This window comes from Argentina silus (genome assembly GCF_951799395.1).
Source record: "Argentina silus genome assembly, chromosome: 17".
Lineage (NCBI taxonomy): Eukaryota > Metazoa > Chordata > Actinopteri > Argentiniformes > Argentinidae > Argentina > Argentina silus.
The window spans coordinates 10,435,844-10,455,446 of record NC_139671.1 but is presented as its reverse complement, the minus strand read 5'-3'; the positions used below and the strand labels follow the sequence as shown (position 1 = coordinate 10,455,446).

General features: G+C 41.6%; 3 protein-coding genes across 3 annotated transcripts in view; 1 reads left to right on the top strand and 2 right to left on the bottom strand.

Annotated features, from left to right (window-relative positions):
- Positions 1 to 1,034: 1,034 nt before the first annotated feature.
- On the bottom strand, positions 1,035 to 9,825 carry frk (fyn-related Src family tyrosine kinase). The gene is made up of 8 exons (XM_083688690.1): positions 9,164 to 9,825; positions 7,189 to 7,310; positions 6,386 to 6,549; positions 5,650 to 5,818; positions 5,223 to 5,381; positions 3,697 to 3,878; positions 3,420 to 3,585; positions 1,035 to 2,483 (listed from the first exon to the last, which is right to left on the bottom strand). The coding sequence occupies exons 1-8, from the start codon at positions 9,538 to 9,540 to the stop codon at positions 2,275 to 2,277; spliced, it is 1,548 nt and encodes a 515-aa protein (XP_083544816.1). The 5' UTR covers positions 9,541 to 9,825; the 3' UTR covers positions 1,035 to 2,274.
- A 341-nt stretch (positions 9,826 to 10,166) lies between these two features.
- Positions 10,167 to 19,603, top strand: part of nt5dc1 (5'-nucleotidase domain containing 1) — a 35,990-nt gene continuing 26,553 nt past the window's right edge. The window contains exons 1-6 of the mRNA XM_083688638.1: positions 10,167 to 10,527; positions 11,119 to 11,210; positions 11,591 to 11,662; positions 11,813 to 11,922; positions 12,134 to 12,213; positions 12,306 to 12,387. Of these exons, the coding sequence (XP_083544764.1) occupies positions 10,435 to 10,527; positions 11,119 to 11,210; positions 11,591 to 11,662; positions 11,813 to 11,922; positions 12,134 to 12,213; positions 12,306 to 12,387 (529 nt within the window). The 5' untranslated portion in view covers positions 10,167 to 10,434. The remainder of the gene's footprint in view (positions 10,528 to 11,118; positions 11,211 to 11,590; positions 11,663 to 11,812; positions 11,923 to 12,133; positions 12,214 to 12,305; positions 12,388 to 19,603) is intronic.
- Positions 12,487 to 19,005, bottom strand: col10a1b (collagen, type X, alpha 1b). Its single transcript, XM_083688637.1, has 3 exons — positions 18,579 to 19,005; positions 17,975 to 18,107; positions 12,487 to 14,985 (listed from the first exon to the last, which is right to left on the bottom strand). The coding sequence occupies exons 2-3, from the start codon at positions 18,090 to 18,092 to the stop codon at positions 13,127 to 13,129; spliced, it is 1,977 nt and encodes a 658-aa protein (XP_083544763.1). The 5' UTR covers positions 18,093 to 18,107; positions 18,579 to 19,005; the 3' UTR covers positions 12,487 to 13,126.

Here is a 19,603-nt window from a genome sequence, read left to right as displayed (position 1 = left end):
GAGAAAATAGATTTGAAGATAACTTTTCATGCTCTCACAGCCTTGTCCTCACAGACAAGAACATCTAACACCACAGAAGGAGAGAGTGTCTAATCTAACACATCCAACAACTAACACTACAGAAGGAGTCTTTTGGACAAAGACTTCATTGGAGCCATGATTGAATGTGGACAAGGACTCTGTTCTCCTACATGACACAATAGACCTGACTTCAAGCAAGCAGTGTAACATTGCCAGTATCTTTAGTCTGTCAAATGTTCTTAAGCGCATCATCTCCACTTAATATTTTCAGACTATATCTAAGTCATAAAGTGTAGGACAAGCTAGTCTTACCATAACACACATCAGTGCCATGGGAAACCATCAGTTTCATACCAGCTTACCTACGGGTATGAAAAAGGTTGTCTCACAAACACACACAGTACCTGTGCGTATCAGGATAATTTTTACTCAACTGTTCTAATTAACAATTAACAGATATATGGGTGCAATGCAGTAGCCTTGGATATTTCCTCTGCATGAAAATCCTGCTAATTCATAGCAGAATTGGCACCAATACATTATATACTGTTGGGTTTGAGATGAGTGTCTGTGCACACTAAGTGAAATATATGGCACCAGGTATTCATGAGGAGTCATACTAAGGTCACAGGGGTCATGGTGGCAATGATGAGGCTTCCAGTGACACTCATTTTATGCAGCGCACACATGGGTGACAGCTCTGATTAAATGAATACATATGGGGCTGGGATTTCAGCATTGAAGCTGGAAACACCTAATTCAACAATTACTACTAGGCTACCTAGAATCTGTTGAGGAGATGTAAAGTACTTAGCTTCCTTCAATGGCCTGACTCAGTTAATGGAAGATAAAAACTGATTTACCATCTTCAAACTGATTTCATTACAAAGCAAGGGAGGGTAAACTTGACACATTCTGAGCACAAGGAGAATGTTAGCGCCATCATGTGGCAAGCATGGTAAGTTACAGTCAGGGAGGAATTGAGTCAAAATGATCACTGCTGTGCATTCAACTTTGAAACAATTTATTTAGAAAGAGAAATAGAAAAATAAAAATCACAGAGGATTGTGTACCTTGACCAATCCAGGTCTACATTTTAATGATAAAGTATGATATCAAATCACTCAGTATGGCAAACTATTAGTCCAATGAATGGCACAATGTATTGCAGACAGTCACCACAGCTCAATAATTAAAACAAGAGTCATCCAAAAACATGTTATTTAATTAGTCTTTTATATCAAAGATTATATTTAATTAATGTTACGATGAACAAAATGAAGCAAATATATGTATCTGATCAAGTGAGCACCCATTACAATTTACAGTACAATTAATGGCACATTGTTCAAACAAAATCATCAAGCATTTCTACAATTCAAAGTCCAGCACGTAAGACTTTTTCACTGAACCATACAAGAGGCATATTACTCTATACAGAGTGTGGAAAATGACATTGCAATACATAACACCTTCAATCCATCATTCACGCAAGACAAGGCCACTGTGGTATGAAGAGCAAGCAGTCTGTCCGGTTATTCTATTCCTGTTTTGCACAATAACTGCACACCTCTCCATATCTACTCCTTCAACATTTTGACAGGTCTCATTAGCCTCATTCCTACAGGTATGGTATGCAATATATTCATTAGCTCATCCTCACAGGTTGACTTCTGGAGAACACTTAGCAGCCAATCAGTGTACTGGAACAATGTATGTTATGCTGCGTGTATGCGGGACCGGTTTGTCTGGGTGGATAGCAGCTTTCACAGTCACGTAAGACCAGCTGCTATGCAGGCTCTGCCACAGGAAGGCTTTGCGGAAGCGTAGACAAGTGCATTCTTTTAGAGTTTGGCTTGGGCTGAGACGTGATGTCACTCTCATTGATCAACCATTTAAAAGTGCATGAAGTTGTCGAACAAAGCGAAACTAGGGAGTGTCAAAAACAACAACAACTGGGCTTCCCCATTATACTCAGTAGCCATGAAGAACAGGAGCCAAAGAATACTATTATAGATCAAAGCGTATCTACATTAGGCATGCGTGTCTGGCCTTGGCAAATAAATATAATCTTCATAATTCATCATTTGATCAGGAAGTGGAAAATTCTGGATACTGTTGGGAGACTTGGAGAATGATATACTGTACATCTTTGGATTATTTCTACAGCTTGTGGCACAGTGGACGTTTCTATCTTCCACTACTGACTCTTGTAATGAGCAGAGCACCGTTAACGTGCGGTGAACTGTCGTGCTAGTAACGGTTGGCGTCGTCATACGATGTCACGTCCATGTCAAAGAAGTCCTCCAGCTTCCACTGGAGGGTCTCGAAAGTGGGCCTGTCTTGTTCGTTCTCCTTCCAGCAGTCAGTCATGATATCATAAATGACCTTGGGACAGCGTGGTGGACAAGTCATCCTGTACCCAGTTGGAAGCTGCTGGACCACCTGGTAGTTGGTCATGTCTGGAATGATAACAGCAATGATTAAACTATGCTACTGATATCTTACAGTAACTCAATCAAACCTGGGGGATTAACACACTAAACAGCACAATATACAAGTTCTGGGACTGTTCATTTTGATTTCTTATCAGACTAGGCTGGAGAAACTTTATGAACACTCACTTCCAATGATGGGTTATACACTCACCGAACACTTTATTAGGAACACTATACTAATACTGGGTAGGGCCTCCCTTTGCTCTCAAAACAGCCTAAATTCTTCGTGGCATTGATTCCACAAGATGTTGGAAACATTCCTTTGAGATTCAGGTTCATGGTGACATGATTGCATCACGCAATTCCTGCAGATTTTTCAGGTGCACTTTCAAGCTGTGAATCTCCCATTCTACCACATCCCAAAGGTGTTCTATTGGATTCAGATCCGGTGACTGGGAAGGCCACTGAAGAACACTGAACTCATTGTCATGTTCATGAAACCAGTTTGAGATGACTTTTGCTTTGTGTCATGGTGCATTATCATGCTGGAAGTAGCCATTAGAAGATGGGTAAATTGTGGCCATGAAGGGATGCACATGGTCAGCAACAATACTCAAATAGGCTGTTGCATTCAAGCGATGATTGATTGGTATTAACGGGCCCAAAGTGTGCCAAGAAAACATTCCCCACACCATTACACCACCTCCACCATTATAAGGTGTACAGATGTTCCTAATAAAGTGCTCAGTGAGTGTACGTATGCTACTGTATATCAGGTGATTTATGATCCAAATGAAGCCCAGATGTCTTCTCTAGGTGTTACCTGGAAGGCATGCTATGCTTCCAGAATTCTCTTCTCTAATCCTACAATACACCCACATACACTCAACTCATACATTATTCACTCAAAGTCATTGATTAAGCTTTATCAATTAATACATAGTGAATATGAAGTCTTACCCGGATAAGGCATCTGGCCGAAGGTCATGATCTCGTACAGCAGAATACCGAAGGACCACACATCAGACTTGACTGTGAACTTGTTAGCATTGATGGCCTCAGGAGCTGTCCACTTCACTGGGAACTTTGTGCCCTCTCTAGCCTCATACACATTCTCACTCTCCATCTAATAGAGAGGAGCAGGAATTAAAATGGGTATCCAGTGGCTTTGGAGTGGTGTCTGATCTTAGCTAGGACAGTACTACAGTATGGTTTGATTCCAAGAGAGAGGACTCACCATAATGACCCTGGCCAGGCCGAAGTCGGCCACCTTGCAGATGTTGTTCTCTCCTACCAGTACGTTTCTGGCTGCCAGATCTCTGTGGATGTAGTTCTGCAGCTCCAGATAGGCCATCCCAGCAGCCACTTGGGCTGCCATCTCTATTTGGTCAGAGATACCTAGCTTCACACCCTTGTCCTCTGTGGAGGAGAAAAGGGAATAATACGGTCAATGACATTAGATCAGTGCTATGCAGAAAAAATTTTCTTACATTTTTTTGCACTGGAATAACAAAAAGTGTTAGCAGCGTGCATATCTGGGTATGGCTTTGATTCGCCTCACTGAAAAGCTGACTGAAAAAGAAAAAGTAAAAAAGGGCAAACGTGTGCTTGACTTTGAGAGAGTCAAGACTATGATACTTTGTGCCACAGTGTGGGGGCATCAGGTGAAATACGGTGGATGCAGTGCAGACTGTCTCAGGGCCACGGGCATCAATTTCACATGGACGCTCCAAGAGGTGACCATCACTCTGGCAGTCAATGACACCGCATCTTTCACGCCATGGCATGCCATCTCTCATGAGATATGAATTCAAAAGATGTTTTGTAGTCACCAGAGAACCATATACTTTATATATATACACTTAAGCAAGGTCTTAATTAAATGCACACTAACAGCAAATCAATATCAAATGAGTATCCACTTCTAGGCATTTATATGGTCTAAAAGAGATCTCCTATACCGTTATCTAAGGCAGTTTGCTTGGACTACCTCCTTCGCTCCCATACATATGTAAGACCACATTTGGTAGCTAGGTCATGGCAGGGTACAAGCCAGACAAGACTCTGTGGTCACTGATGCATGTAATGATGTTCAACCATGCACACATGGCGCTCTACCTACAATTGCAAATGGTCTGACAGGAGGGGTTGTTAGTGTCTGAGGCTCCTCTGTTCCTCTCTTACTGACACACACACACACACACACAATGACTCATAGTAAACAGGCAGGAATAAAAGGAACTGCAACTGTTACTCGTCAGGGCTGTCCTATGCTGTCATCGCCATCAGCCTTGGGCTAAACGTACTGTAGGCATTTGACATTTGTTCCCCCTTCCTCCCTCTACCACGTCATCCCTCTGTAGCTCCGCAATAAGGAATATGCATATTCAGGGGGCAGTAGTCAGTCAGACATCAAGTAAGATCTTCACTCAGACTTCATCCCTTCCCGCTCTAAAGTCTCCACACTTCCTTGTCGAGGATAGGGGATTACAACCTTCAACAAAATTAAGAAGCGTAAAATAATTGAACTGAAATTGTACTTTGCTTTTACTCACTACGGTATGTAATGTTGTCCATTACATTTTCAGTAAACACATCCTTCTGACATCCACTTGTAAAAATTAAACAACTCCTGTATTTCAACCCTGGCTAAAGTAGGCACAATTGTGTTATTGAGAAACCACAACATCCAGGGTCCAGTGCTCTTGAAACCTTGTCCAGTGCTCTTGCATTTGGGCAGTTCAAAAAGTAGGGTGCTCTTACTCTGGAGGTATTCCAGCAGACTCCCATTTTTCATCAGCTCTGTGATGATGTAGATGGGCTCCTCCACAGTGCAGACTGCATACAGCTGGATCAGTTTGGGGTGCCGCAGTTTCTTCATCATCTGGGCCTCACTCAGGAAGTCCTGAGCGTCCATGGAGCCTAGGAGAGAGAAGAGAACGTATTATGTCTTTATGAATGTAACAGGGGGTGGATTACAAACAAACCTGCAGAGTGAGAAAATTACTTTTATTGTGTCTCATCGATGCAATGTTGAGGGGGAAAAGTTACATTATTGACGCATGATAATTCTATGAGTAAGGGATTGAAGCTTTCTACTGTTGGATAAATGCACATGCTTTACCCTCTCACAGGTTTAATAGCACAGACTACAGCAAAGCTATACTGTAGGACTGTGCCAGCTGATTACCAGGTTTGAGGGTCTTCACTGCGACGGCAGTGGTGTCGTTCCAGAGGCCTTCAAAGACCTCTCCAAACTGGCCAGCGCCCAGCTTCTTCAACAGTCTCACAGAGCTGCGCTCTATCTCCCAGTGGTCTACAGTGTTGTAGGAGAGGCCATGGGTCTGGGGAGCCTCCAACTGACAGGGGAGAGATCAGCAGAGACATCAGCACAAATGACCTGAATTAGAGGCAGAATGAGACCAGGGCCTGTATTCACAAAGCATCTCAGAGTACGTGTGCTGATCTAGGGTCAGGTGCAATCTGTCGAAACAGTACACTGTTGTTTAACTATATTCATTATTATCTAAAAGGCAAATACAGGCCCTGATACAGTATTGTACTGTGCTCAAACACTGTCCAGTTATGAATAATACAACTCTCTAAACCACAATCTCGTACTGTCATGTTTTTGCTCAGTAGTCAGTATGTCATTTGGTAAAGGGTTGATGATTCTAAATGGTCAACAGAGGCCTTCACATTGGGAGCATTAACAGTCTAAAGCATTGTTTGAGGAGAGTTTCCATAACCTGGATACCACTTACATGCATATCGTTGAACAAATATTACAATGCTTTGGCTCATAAATTAAGATAAGGCTGGCCTATTACACATAATGATTCATGGATAAACACAGACAACTCTTATCTCATCACCAAACACATTTTGATGGTGAATGATGAAAGTCAAAATAAATAATGTTGTACCTTCTTACATGGTTCACCAAGACGTACACACAGGCCATCCTCCTGTTGGGAGTAATGCTCCACTAACTCCCTCAGGGTCTCAAAGCTCTTAGACCTTGACACATAATAGCCACCATTGTCCAGTTTTCTCAGTTTGTAGTGCTTCACTTTGCCCCTGTCCAATACTGAAAGATAGATACAAAAGTGTGAATGAATGCAAGAGAGAATGAATGCGCCGTACAAACTTCAACTAGGATGAGGTAAGGTACTCCACAGTACAGTCCACCAAGGCCATGGACTTGTGTGCCAAATAGATTAGCTGCGGTAAATGAATGGTACAAGCACTGTGCCAAAATCTGACCATGGTACAGTATAGCCATTATACGGTACAGCACTGTAGGAGGCAGATAGTCATATCATTGTACTTTAGTGTAATCAGGTAATTGTGATGTAAATTGCACCTGTCATGACTGTTTACAGCCCAACTGTTATTGTATAAGCAGCTTTCTTCAGAGTGACAGAATGGCGGGATCCTTGGTGATGTTATCACTGTTCCTTTATGGGAGCAGACTGTTTAACTTAATGACCTTGCACCTTTCAATCACATCAGAGGACTGTAGGACAGTATGACATCATAGAGCATAGTTAGGATTGCTCTGGAATGAGGAAATGTGTGTTTTGTGTATCCAGTTCCCTCTTCCTACTGCTCACTTGTAAAATGATGGCCTCGAAAACTAGGGTGGAGACTTGTTGACTTGCTTTTTACTTCCTGATGAGATTCTGGGTTCCGAGATTAAGTGAACCCATACGAGTGGCGAGATTACCTGAGAGGGAGAGCTCTCCCTTCTGACTCTCACAGTGCCTGATGAGGAAGGATCCATGATGGTTCCCTTCAGACTGCAGTAGCTTCTCCGCATCTAGTCTCTTGGTGTCGGCAAAATACCATCTGTAAATCACAACAAGAACAATGTAAACAGCAACACACCCTATGGTCAAATACAATATAAATAAAATACATATAAAAACACAGGTACAGATTTTACAGTGGAGTATGACATCTACACTATGGACACAGTCGGCCAAACAGTTTAGGGCTTTGGCTATAAATCACACACCTATTAATCTCAGACTTAGGCTAGTATTGCTGCAAGTGTCTGGTGCCATGAGATTCCACACAGATTGACACACCTGAACTATCCGTCTTTTTGGCCTAATTACCCCATATAGGAGGGTCACATAATGCGGCATGAAACACAAATCTATTCATTAATTCATATTCTATTCATCCACAAATCAAGTTCATCAAGTTGTGTATTGTTCACTTTGGGCCAGACCAGATTACAATGAGAAAAGCCTTTCAAGGCTGTTCCAGAGATAGTCCAAACAGAACTGGAAAAACTTGACTGCAGCTGAGCTGAAACTGGTTTCAGAGGAACCAGTTGTCAAACCAGTTGTCAAACAGCATAGTGTATAATTAGTTTGTTTGTAGTTGTTTTTATTGGGAATAGTAGCTGAACAAATGTTTTCCATTTTGAGCATCTAGTTAGTTCTAAAATAGAACTGTCCCATCATTTCAAAGTTTTCCCCCCCAAATTCCGCTTGTCTGAGAAACCCAATGAGCAGTATGTTTGGTTTAGTCAAATTGAAACAAACAAATGCAGAAATCTCAGCTTTAATACACTGCATGTGTTTTGAGTAGGGGCTCTGAGATTTACAGACTTATTTTCCTGTGTGATAAATTATTAACCCAAGCATTTGACTTCCTGGTCATTGCCAATCATTAACCAGTTTGACCAACCACTTAAGTCTAAACACAGCACCAAGAGAGTTCCCTACACCTGTCAACAACATTTTCACAATATCCAAAGTTAGCCTACAAACTTTAAACCAAACTGTTGGTTGTGTGAACAATAATTTTAAAAATACTGATCATCTTGAAAATCCTTACATCAATGTTGATGGGATCAAACGGATTGTTAGAAGAGAGTACAATCAGGGAATGTTCAAGTTCACACATTTTAAGATAGTGCATCTATCCTCTTGAATACACCACGGTTACCGTACCTACTGTAGTTGTGCATTCATTATCAACAATATGCTATCATTATTTTGGTCTTAAATTGAAGTGTAAAAGGCGCTAACACACCACCATCAATGACAGAGATTGGATGAACATCAGAAGCACCTTGTGTTTCACCTCTATGTAAACCCGAGGTTTCTTGGACTTGGTTATGGGAGGGCCTGGGAATCCATAGTGCACTAATAAGGAAACATGACTCATTTTATGAGTCAGTGTTCTAACTCACTACAGTGCTTAGCAATTGCTTCGATATTGTGTCGCGAGAGCATCACCCAAAACCAGTGACAAAAAAAATATGCACCAAATGCATGCATTGTTTACCTGCCGCCCAGGTCACTGTGGCTAAATAGGACGGCTTATTAGCTAGGTAATACATTTTTGCCAGGCAAGTGACGCTTCAGAAATTGTATCTGAGTGGGAAATGTTCAGAATAAGAACTGGTACATGCTAAAATATTTTGCTTGAGGATGAAAGCATGTGTGTGTAGTAGTTCGGGCGATATCTAAATTGTCTTATTCACGATATTCTATAATATAGTTCATTGCTGAAGTATGACATGCCAGCGAGAGCACAAATCCATGTAAACATAAACCATCATGTTCTCCCATGTTCTGGAAAACTCTTTTCAAACTTGAATTAGTGCTCTGCAGTAGAGGCTGTCAGCCTATTCATATTCCATCAACATAATTCAACAGAGGCAAATGGTCAAGGATACTTACGGCTCAGCACCAAGACTCTCCACTGGTGCCACATAATTGGCAGGAATATAACCCGTCTTGGAGGCTGAAATTCCAGTGAGTGCTTTTGCGTACCACCAATCACCAGCACTTTTGTCCAAAGCTTCCAACTTGTCCCCGGCACTGAAACTCAAGTCGTCCTCCGTTCGGGCTTGATAGTCATATAGGGCGATATAAACGTATGCCGGTTTCTCAAGGGGTATCGATGGCAAAGCCCTACTCCTGGGTTCCTCCGCATGATGGTTTTTAATCACCACGATTTCCCTCTTTACATTCCCGGTATCGGCGCTTGATGAAGGTTTATTAAAACACGGGAAAACACTCTGACAACACAACAAGCATTGTTCTCGAATCTCCATTGCAAGTCTGTCACACTAAATTGAAGATAATTTGAAGAAAAAAAATGTAGGCACCTTTTTACGCTCATATTCCATTGCGGCCGTGGTCGAATTTCACATCATGGTTTAGGATTAGAAAGTTTCACTCACTACTTAAAACACTTGTTAGACCTGGTCTTTGGACTATGCGTTTATGTAGACCACAGAAACACACCCTTGTCGGCAGTAAAATCAAGTGATTTATTGCCCGCGGCCAACTCACCGTGCTTCCTGGTTACTTTTATTTGTCATTCACCTGCTCCCTGGACCAGTGCACTTTGAGCACGACCGCTCTCAACCCCTCTCTCTCTCCTCCGTTCAGGGGCGTATTATGCACCGCCTGCAAAGTTAATAGGCTACCTGTAGCCATATGAGTGATGGGCCACTCGTTTCTAAAATGTGTTGTGTTGCCAGTAGGCCAATAGAAATGATAAACAAATACATCTTACAAATCAAAAGAGGATAAGGGGTGGGGGGGCCTCATAGGCTATCAGGAGCAGAGAAGAACATATGAGGATAATATTATTGCGCCTTTACATCATTAAATACGGTACCACACCAGGAAGTAAGAAAAACGCGGACGGACCTTTTTGATTGACACTTACTACGTTATCTTTGCGTTAGAAATAATGTCGAACAATAGATAACTTATTCCCACAACATATTATCTAATTGAATAATGATAGTGTATTGCTATTGGTGGGACATTATTTGAGGTACCCCCACACATTTTGTAACAGCACCCCACGTGCTGCCATACAGACAAATACATTGGAAGCTGCAGACCCCGTCATTGACATTGACAGATACAGTTGTGCAGGCGTGCAAGTTTGTGTGTGTACGGTGCAATCCCTGTTTTACAACGCACTCGTTACAATGAGCGAATATTTTAGCCTTTCAGACTGTGATGTCATTGGGTTTGATTTGGACCACACTCTCTGTCGGTACCATTTGAAGGAGACCTCCAGGGTGAGTTTATTTGATCGCTCCCATACAGCTAACGTTAGCGAGTTCTTGTGATTTATTGACGATACAGTGACAACGTAGACATTAAATAACGATTGCATGTAACAACATCCATTCTATCGAGAGCACAAGTGTCAAGTCGGCTGAGTATCGGAATACTCATTTGCTCAATGCATGTTGAACAGCAGGAATGTGCATGGCATGGTGACTAATGTGCAAGGTGTTGCAGTCTTTCTACGTGATGCATGCACACAAACCTACGACATTTGTGTTGGATTGACATAGTAGTGATAAGTCCTATTGTCCTTCGCGTTTATTATCTAATGCAATAGATTGCAGTACACATTATGCCGTTTTGCAGCTCCCCAATCGCAACATTCCTGCAAATTATTTAGCACTAGCAGGCCCTTGGTCTCTGGAATGAGTCACAGAACGGTATGACATCTGCCAGCCACAGACATTCAGTTGCAATCCTCACAGTTAGGAATCCATAAAAGACACTGTAGCCATGATTTTACACAACCCTTTACCACAATGTTTCACACCTGTGAATAGAATATACCAGTGACTATGTACAAATGTGCTTCCTTGCAGCTGATATATGAGAGCTTTGCTAGGTACCTGGTGGAGCATAAAGACTATGACAAGGACCTTCTTACACTGACCCCTGCTACCTGGGATTTCTGGTGAGTCACAAGCAGCAGCTAACTCCAGATGAAAGTGAAAGAAAAATCAGGCTGCAATGAAAGTTTTACGGTCAATAACAGTCTTATTCCACTACATAAAACATGAACCACTCAACTCCATTACTATTCAACTACAAGGCAATTAGCCTACTAATATTCTAACATGTTGATACAATGTTACTAAAGCTCTATTATATTGTTTGTAGTTATTATGATCAAATCCATGTAGTGTTGTATATGATTAATGTAATTATTTGCTGAGTGCCAATTAAGAGTGGCCCGCTGCATGATGCCCATTGATTAGTGTAAGACAAAAAACAACTGTTTATCAATTGTTTGAGAATTATCTGTTACGACTATTAATTATTATTTGTGTCCAGTTTCAAAGGCTTAGTAGTGGACCTTGAAGATGGAAACTTGGTTAAGTTGGCTGAAGATGGAACCGTCTTAAGGTAGGATTCACAGTGAATGATACAGTGAAATGCTTGCTTATTGTATTCCTGTTATAAATGTCAAATTTCTGGCAGCTCTTTTCAGTTACAGTGTCATTTGCAACCATAATGAACCAAAGAGCAGACGTTTTAATGTTCTTGTTTGATTAGAGCAACCCATGGCACCAACAACCTCAGTACAGAAGAAATCATTAAACATTATGGGCCAAAAAGGGAATGGAAACATTTCAACAGCCTCAACACCTCATATACGAGATCTGGTATGTCTATTTTCTTGAATCTGAATGCTCCATTAATTGTAATGGTTGTTTTTTAATAATGTAATACAATTCTTATGATTGCTACCTTTTGAAAACACAATAATTTGGTCTCCTGAAACAAAACTGTAAAGTTTCCTTTTCTCACTGCTAAGATGAGTGATTAGTAGAGATTATTGGTTACAATGAATATGTTTCTTATACTGTTCCACAGCAAAGTACTACTTCTATGACAACTACTTTGATCTACCTGGGGCTCTCCTCTGTGGAAGGGTTGTAGATATGTTGCACAAGGTAAAATCTAGAGAAATACATAAATTAAGATTACATGTTGAATGTTTTCATTATTAATGAATTTCAAGAACTTCACTTTGTTTTTGTCACAGCGTGGAAATGAGGTGAATTCAAACTTCTGGAAAGACATGGTTGCAGCCATAGACCACAATTACAACACCTCTGCATTTAAAGGTAGGCAGATTGTTTATGGTTCATTCACACTCCACAATTGATTCAGCATACCACACAATATCAACAGACACAGGCTGACACAAATACAAGACACATCTGTCAACTTTGGAACTAAGACTTTATTCTTTATGTTGGTCAATATGTTGTACATAGCATAATGCATCTTCGGGGTATAGCCTAGTTGTTCTTAGAAAATACATTTTGAGTTACTGTTATGCATCCTGCGTGTTAAAATACCACACTGCTGGTTCGTTAAGTGTGTTAGGGATCTGAGTAACAACATTGCTAAAACAACAACAAGCATGATTTCCTTTGCATGTATATTACAGGTAAAACTTTTTTAGAGACAGACATTTATCAAACACACTGAAAACAAAAAAACAATCTGCTGTAAATGTTACAGGCAGTTATAAAGCACCATTGTATGTATCTTCAAACCATTTTGAAAAGGGAAGAAAAGGGAATGGTGATAAAAACCAATAAAATCCTAAATTGTATCCATCCCCTCATTACTTTGAATACCTCATGAACTGAATACTTCTCTTAATGGACTGCTTTGGAGAATTTATGCTCTTGCCTTTTCAGTTACCTAAAATATGCTTGAGACAAATAAACTTGTAGAATATGTTAATTTTTCTTCATTCTACAATGAAAACCCAATCTCAATTGCAGTTGTAAACTGGACTTTCTCTTTAAGTAGTTCATAGATTGTTAAGGTTTTGAGGTTTTATTTAGTGCATCACGTCGAGGCAATCAGGAACCCAGAGAAAGAGCAGTGAACATTATCGGCAGCAAAGACGCCATTTGTCTCCTCATCAGGTACCTGAATATAGACTGTGTCATGGGCTTCCAACATGAGTACAGTGCTGCCAGACAGCTGGTCCAAGAAACCCTTGTTGTACTCATCATAGGAGAACATGATTGGCTCACCATTTCTATAGAGTGCTACCAGTGCATTAGCACCGTTGACATGCATATGGTAAGAGAAATAGTAGAGACCTGGTACCTGGCAGGTAAACATGCCACTGTGTGAGTCATAGTGGTTCTCTCCATTGTACAGAATCTGGTTAAACTGAATGGGTGATCCTGCCTGGGGGTAAGCCCTAGTCAGAACAGCGCTGAAGGCAGACATTGGGGCCTTCATCATCTCATGATGAGGCATCACCATCTCATGGGATTTTATGGGCATGCTCTTCGTGTGATGGTAGATCACCTCACCAGGGGCACCAGGTTCGCCTGGAGGTCCTTGAGGTCCTGGAAGACCATCCTGACCTCTGGACCCAGGGCCTCCAGGTGGTCCCTGGGGACCAGAGATTCCCTTAGCCGAAATCCCAGCAGGGCCAGGTAACCCTGGATGACCTGTGTGGCCCTTAAGACCTGGTTGACCAGATGGCCCTGAAGGCCCCATTGGTCCTTTCGCCCCTGGGATTCCGTTCTCACCTCTCTGCCCTGGGATTCCAGATGCTCCTGTGTGTCCCTTTGCTCCTGGGAGCCCATTTGCACCTGTAAAACCTGTAGCGCCAGTATGGCCCTGCTCACCCTTGTTACCCTGAGGTCCTGAAGGACCGTTTAAGCCTGCAGAGCCTGCTGCCCCTGGAATACCAGATTTTCCTGAGTAACCCTGAGCTCCCTGGTCACCCTTGGGTCCCTTTTGCCCTGGTGCTCCCACCATACCGATATCACCTTTAGGTCCCTGCATACCTGGCTCTCCCTGGAATCCTCGAGCACCCTGTGGACCAGCTGGGCCCACAGGCCCATTACCACCTGGCTGACCAGTGAAACCCATTGGCCCTGGCTCTCCCTTCTGACCAGTGGTTCCTGATGTGCCTGGAGATCCTCTCTCTCCTGGCATTCCATTTGAACCTGGTTTGCCAACACCTGGCATGCCTGGTGCTCCAGCCTGTCCACCATGTCCCTGGGGACCTTTTTGTCCCATAGGCCCAGGCATACCTGGGGTACCATTCTGACCTGCCTTTCCTACTGCTCCTATCCCAGGGGCCCCAGTGTGGCCCTTTGGCCCTTGCATACCATTGGCTCCTGGAGCTCCATCCCTACCTGGTGTACCTGACTTTCCAGGCTCCCCAGAGTATCCTGTAGCACCAGTTTTGCCAACTCCAGGTGTGCCAGGTATACCAGCTGGACCCATTGGGCCAACTGGACCTCTCTGACCTACTGCCCCTGGAATACCATGTCCCATCTCCCCCTTCTGGCCTGGCAGACCAGGGATACCTGGATGTCCTTTCAGTCCGCTCGCACCTCTTGGTCCCATTCCTCCAGGCATGCCGTGTGGGCCAGGTTTGCCAATAGAGGTGAGTCCAGCAGGTCCGGGGCTCCCAGAGGAACCAGGTGCCCCTCTTGGACCCATAGGTCCAAGTCCGCCTGGCTGGCCTGGAGAACCTGTCATGCCGTTGCTACCTGGTTTCCCAGGCCCACCTGGTGTACCAGGCTTACCAGCTGAAGAGTAGCCAGCTGGACCGGGAGGCCCAGATGGGCCCTGTGGTCCAGTATGTCCCACGCCGTTTTTCCCAGGAGCCCCAGGTGGACCCATTGGCCCAGGTTCACCAGGGGAGCCTGGAATACCTGGCTCGCCTGCAACAGCTGGAAAATGGATATGTGTAATTACTTAAGATGCAGGTAACAAGTACAATATACAATAATTGATTTATGTTCAGGTTCTTATACTCTGAAGAAGATTTATTTAGTTTTTCATAAAGGTAGAGTTCACAAAGGCATTTAGATTCCATTTAAGATTAACATACTGTATCTGGAGTCATATATTTTGATCTGATGACTCTTTTTTTATTTTACTAGTGAGTCTAGTAAAGTATTTTCTTTTATTTTTAATTTAATAAGCTGTTGATGTACTCTCAGTGATGCCCCCAAATGGATTTTAGATGTTTTGGAAAGCTGATGAATCTAATATCTGTGCCCTATTTTGTATTGGTATTGATGAACAACTCTATCATGCACCAGTTGTTACACTCATTGATCCAATCATGTTTTTTTCTGTTTGTCCTATTGAGTCCTATTGCAAACACATACAAAGATTTACATTTTGCATGTACATCTTTTTCAGATCATCCTGTGCAAAATAAAAACATTCACTGTAGCAAATTATGATTGTATAATCACTATATCAGTAATACCTACTGCTGGTGCCTTTCAAAAAGCTTGATGCAAACACCTTTTAGTCACATGATTCTTTCCATTAATCTCTTAGAACACTTTAATTTCAACTGGTTCTTTGTTCCTTGATCCTTGAGTAACCTCTTGGTATTTCACTCTGAAATGTCACAGCCTGATTTAAAACCATTGGGAGGGATTGCTCTATGATTATATATTTGTGGGGACAAGATTATTTTCCCATGGTAGTCTTGAAATCACCAGTGGTCTAAGAGGATGTTCCCACAAACACTGGGGTTCGTGTCCACCATGTTGAGACTGACATTCACTACTGTAGCCATTTATTTCAGTTTAATTTGCCCACACTACAGAACCCTTTAATTTACCGAAGTTGTCTCTATTGCATGAAATATGGTTAGTGGTGTACACGTTGCTGACATTTGTGTGTCACCTTAAACCATTTTTACCTTTTATTGTAGAATTTCTACAGCAGAAGAAGCAGAGGGTAGGTCATATGACGGTAAATCATATTGGGATACAGTGTTAAATTTAAAATGTGTGGCATCTGTCCTAAGTTCTGAATTCTATGAAAATATCAGACTGAAAAACAGTTTAACTTTTTATGTTGTCAGTATGGGTCCCCATTTTCAGTCATTTTCAGCGTTTTTTTCTGATATAGCTTATTTTGTACAGTACCTACTGAGATTTCCTGACCCCAACTGTTTGACTGAATTGGTACTATAGTCCCAGTTACCTACAACTGTTAAATGATAAGATAATTGTTATGATTCATTAGCAGGAACATTGCTGTTCCTCAAGTAATGTTATACAGTCTTACCATACAACGTGAGTTAATGTCAACAATCAGTTTGAAACTTCAGGCTACTGAGTAAGGACTCATGATTTGTGGAGTATGCATCAAAAAGCATTGTCTTTTTCTCTTTGAAAACAGTACATTAAGAACAAAATGTAGAGACAGGGCTATAATTTTAAGGCCACAGAAGAGTAGGTTTGAAACCATAGTGGAGCGGTGTGTGCCAGAACTAGACGACTTGGCGGACAAGGAAAACCTCACAAACAGGAGGTGATAATATGCACTGACTGTGGTCAGCACAGTGGCATGACTGGTAGTTGAACCTTGAGCTATCATGCCTCCCACATTTAAACAACTTGATATTTAATTGCACCAATAATCACTTTGTTTTGTTCTATATAGACATTTCTGGAGATATTTTGGTGCCAATATGAAATACTTTTTTCTTCACCTTTTAGGGTGTTTGTTTTGAAAAGAGTATGGCACAAGTGGTTTGTTTGGGTGTGCCCAATGCAACGTGGTAACATCTGTTTTGGAGATTTTTCAAATCTGAGGCCTCATTGTTGACTGTGGAAAAGTGTTCTATTTTTATGTTAAATGACACAGACCATTAAAACCACATAAAAAAATCTCTAACAAAGCTATTTAATTTCCAATGCTTTGCCCCTATAAAATCAGAATATTTTACAGAGGGAAATATTGATTGTCTAGAATGAACTGCCATTGTGGGAGCTAGCAACATACAAATGGTGCTTTGGTGCTCTTTTTATGAGGTGTACAGAAGTGATAATTGGCCTTGTCTCCACAGAAACTCTATGGTACTGTATAGCTGTCAGCTGTTGCAAGAGAGTAGTTACAGTCTAATAACACATTTATGACTCAAATGATGTTGATGAAGGAGTGTGTCCTGTATTTGTGAGAGGTCAAAAGATTCCCTGTCCATGATATAATTTTGTCACAAGTGTCTTAGTCAGGTGTGAGCAAGTAAGGCCGATTAAGGCCAGTCCTTTACTAAATCAAATTGAGAGATTTTATTACTGGACGGATGAAATGGAATCTCAAATTCAAAGCCTTTTTTTGCAATTTTACATTGATTCCTAATCTTGCATACCAGGTTAGTTAGCAACTCTGTAGTAAACCAGGCTTATTTGTTTGTACTCTAGATATGTGTTTATAATTATTTTGCCCAGTGTCTTCTTTCAGAGTTGGTAGTTACAGTATTGATATAATCTAAATTAGAAAATCAAGTACATGCCTGAAGCTGATGGTAAAAACCTTACATTATACTTTTTAAATTTGTAATTTTTGTAATTAGTTTACAGACCATTGTTAGTTTATAGATTAATCATATTAATCAACAGTTATAACTCAATGAAAAGTGTGTGCATGTCTTTGTGAGAGATCATCACATGTTTTTGTAATCCCTGTGCACTAAATCTACTTTAGGGCACACAGGATAAGAGCATGCCACTTTTGGTACCCTTAACAGCAAAGTGATGATCACACAGTTGTAATCATTGAACGAGTATTCAAAATCATAAATTCTTTACAAACCCTTTATCCTTAACCTTTTCTTGATGTAAACTGTTACCATAACTTTTTAGAACAATAACATGCTGTACCGATCAACATTAAGATGTTCAGACTTACTCTGGGTCTTTGTAGGGTAAGCATGCTTGGCATGCTTTTGCACATGGTAGTATCTCTCAGGTGTTGCCTCAGCCAAGACCAGGAGGAGGAGAACAACGCTTGTCACCCTAAGGTCCATCTTCAGAAGCTGAACCTGCAAGAAACAAATGAACCATTTACATCAATCTTTTCAACCATCTTTTAGCCTACAGTACACTGTATATTTCACCATACAGTGAGAAGATGTCTATTCTACAGCAGGGCATGTGCCCCAGCAAAATAGTATTTCTGTCTCAGAATAGCAAGAAACAAACACTGAAAGTTGCAGCCCCCCAGTTTCCAGTCTGGCATAAAGAGCTACTTCAGACTCAGACTCCCATGCGTGGGTCATCCCATCCAATGACCATAATAGCCCAGCCACTTTCCCATCACCATGAGAGTGAAGCCACAAGCTACGAGGAAGCCCTGAGGCCACATGCTAGAGAGAAGCTTGATGAAAGACCTGAGGCCAGCCACCACCACTTGCTCCCACCCTCCACCCTCCACTGCCAGTATATCCCAACACAAGGCACTAAGGGTGAGATGCCCACTCCCCAAGAGCTGACTTGAAAGCAGGCACACCTACCAGCAGGCTTGAGCTCCAAAGAAAACTGAGGTCAGGCTGTTGTCCCGGTACGGTGCTTTATATCCTTAGATCTAGAGTCTGACCCGCTGCTGCTGCCCAAGGCACTGGGCTTGGGGTATTTATATCAAATCTGCCTCCAGCATCACCCAGGATCTACCTACTGTATAAGCCCCTCCCTGCCTTGATGTCAGCTTTAATGAAGGGTGTGATGTCCTCAGAGAAGGCATGTCACTTCAGGATGATAGCCCTCTCATAGCATTTAAACACAGGGCTCCTCCCTCTTCTTCAATGGAACTGCACATAGAGGGATTTAAACCTCCAGAGGCAAATTATTTTGCCTTTGTCTCAGGTCTTTGACATTTGTGGGCATACAGTATGAAGTCTTTAATTCAAGTTATAATGATGTGCAGAGTCGAATGGATATAACTATAACTTTCTTTTATGTGTTTGACTTCTTAATTGCTGTGTTTTGAGTTGACTTACTGAAGAATAGCAACATCAGTGTTCCAGTCTTCTACCAGTATACATATTTACACTTCTCAAATACAGGTGCTTGTGCAGTGCTTTAGTAGATTCATAGTCTCAAAAATAATTGTATTGACAAAATGGCTGAGAATTTACCTTGGAAAAATAAAGACACTAATATTTCTCTATTTAAGCTTTTTTCCTTCTGTCTCCCGAATCCTCAGTCCCTCTCTGTAAAAGTAAACACAGTAGATGGCCCAGACCATTGAGTCTCTGGTCTCTATGGGGTTTTCCAGTCAACAGTTTCAGGCCAGTGCACTTGTGAATAAGCAAACAAATATGTAATATTTAAATGTATTTATTATTTATAAATGTTTCACGATCCCAGGATTTAAATGTCAGATTGCATATAAGTTGTGTTTGTATTCTTCACTGGTTAAGTGAAGTCTTTTTAACTTTAAAGGTGCAATATGTAACATTCAAGCCTTCTAAACGTTTCTTAATGGTTTGAATAGCAAATGTTTAATTGGTAGTAATCACGGAATGAGATCTCTTGAAAT

Bases quoted from the DNA above. Each gene is read 5' to 3' on its own strand.
- frk (XM_083688690.1), bottom strand. From the start codon at position 9,540: ATGGAGATTCGAGAACAATGCTTGTTGTGTTGTCAGAGTGTTTTCCCG. The intron at 7,311-9,163 runs GTAAGTATCCTT...TGTGATTTACAG, and splicing joins GAGAGTCTTGGTGCTGAGCC to ATGGTATTTTGCCGACACCA. The intron at 5,819-6,385 runs GTACAACATTAT...CTCCCCTGTCAG, and splicing joins TTGGTGAACCATGTAAGAAG to TTGGAGGCTCCCCAGACCCA.
- col10a1b (XM_083688637.1), bottom strand. From the start codon at position 18,092: ATGGACCTTAGGGTGACAAGCGTTGTTCTCCTCCTCCTGGTCTTGGCT. The intron at 14,986-17,974 runs GTAAGTCTGAAC...TCCATTTTCCAG, and splicing joins TTACCCTACAAAGACCCAGA to CTGTTGCAGGCGAGCCAGGT.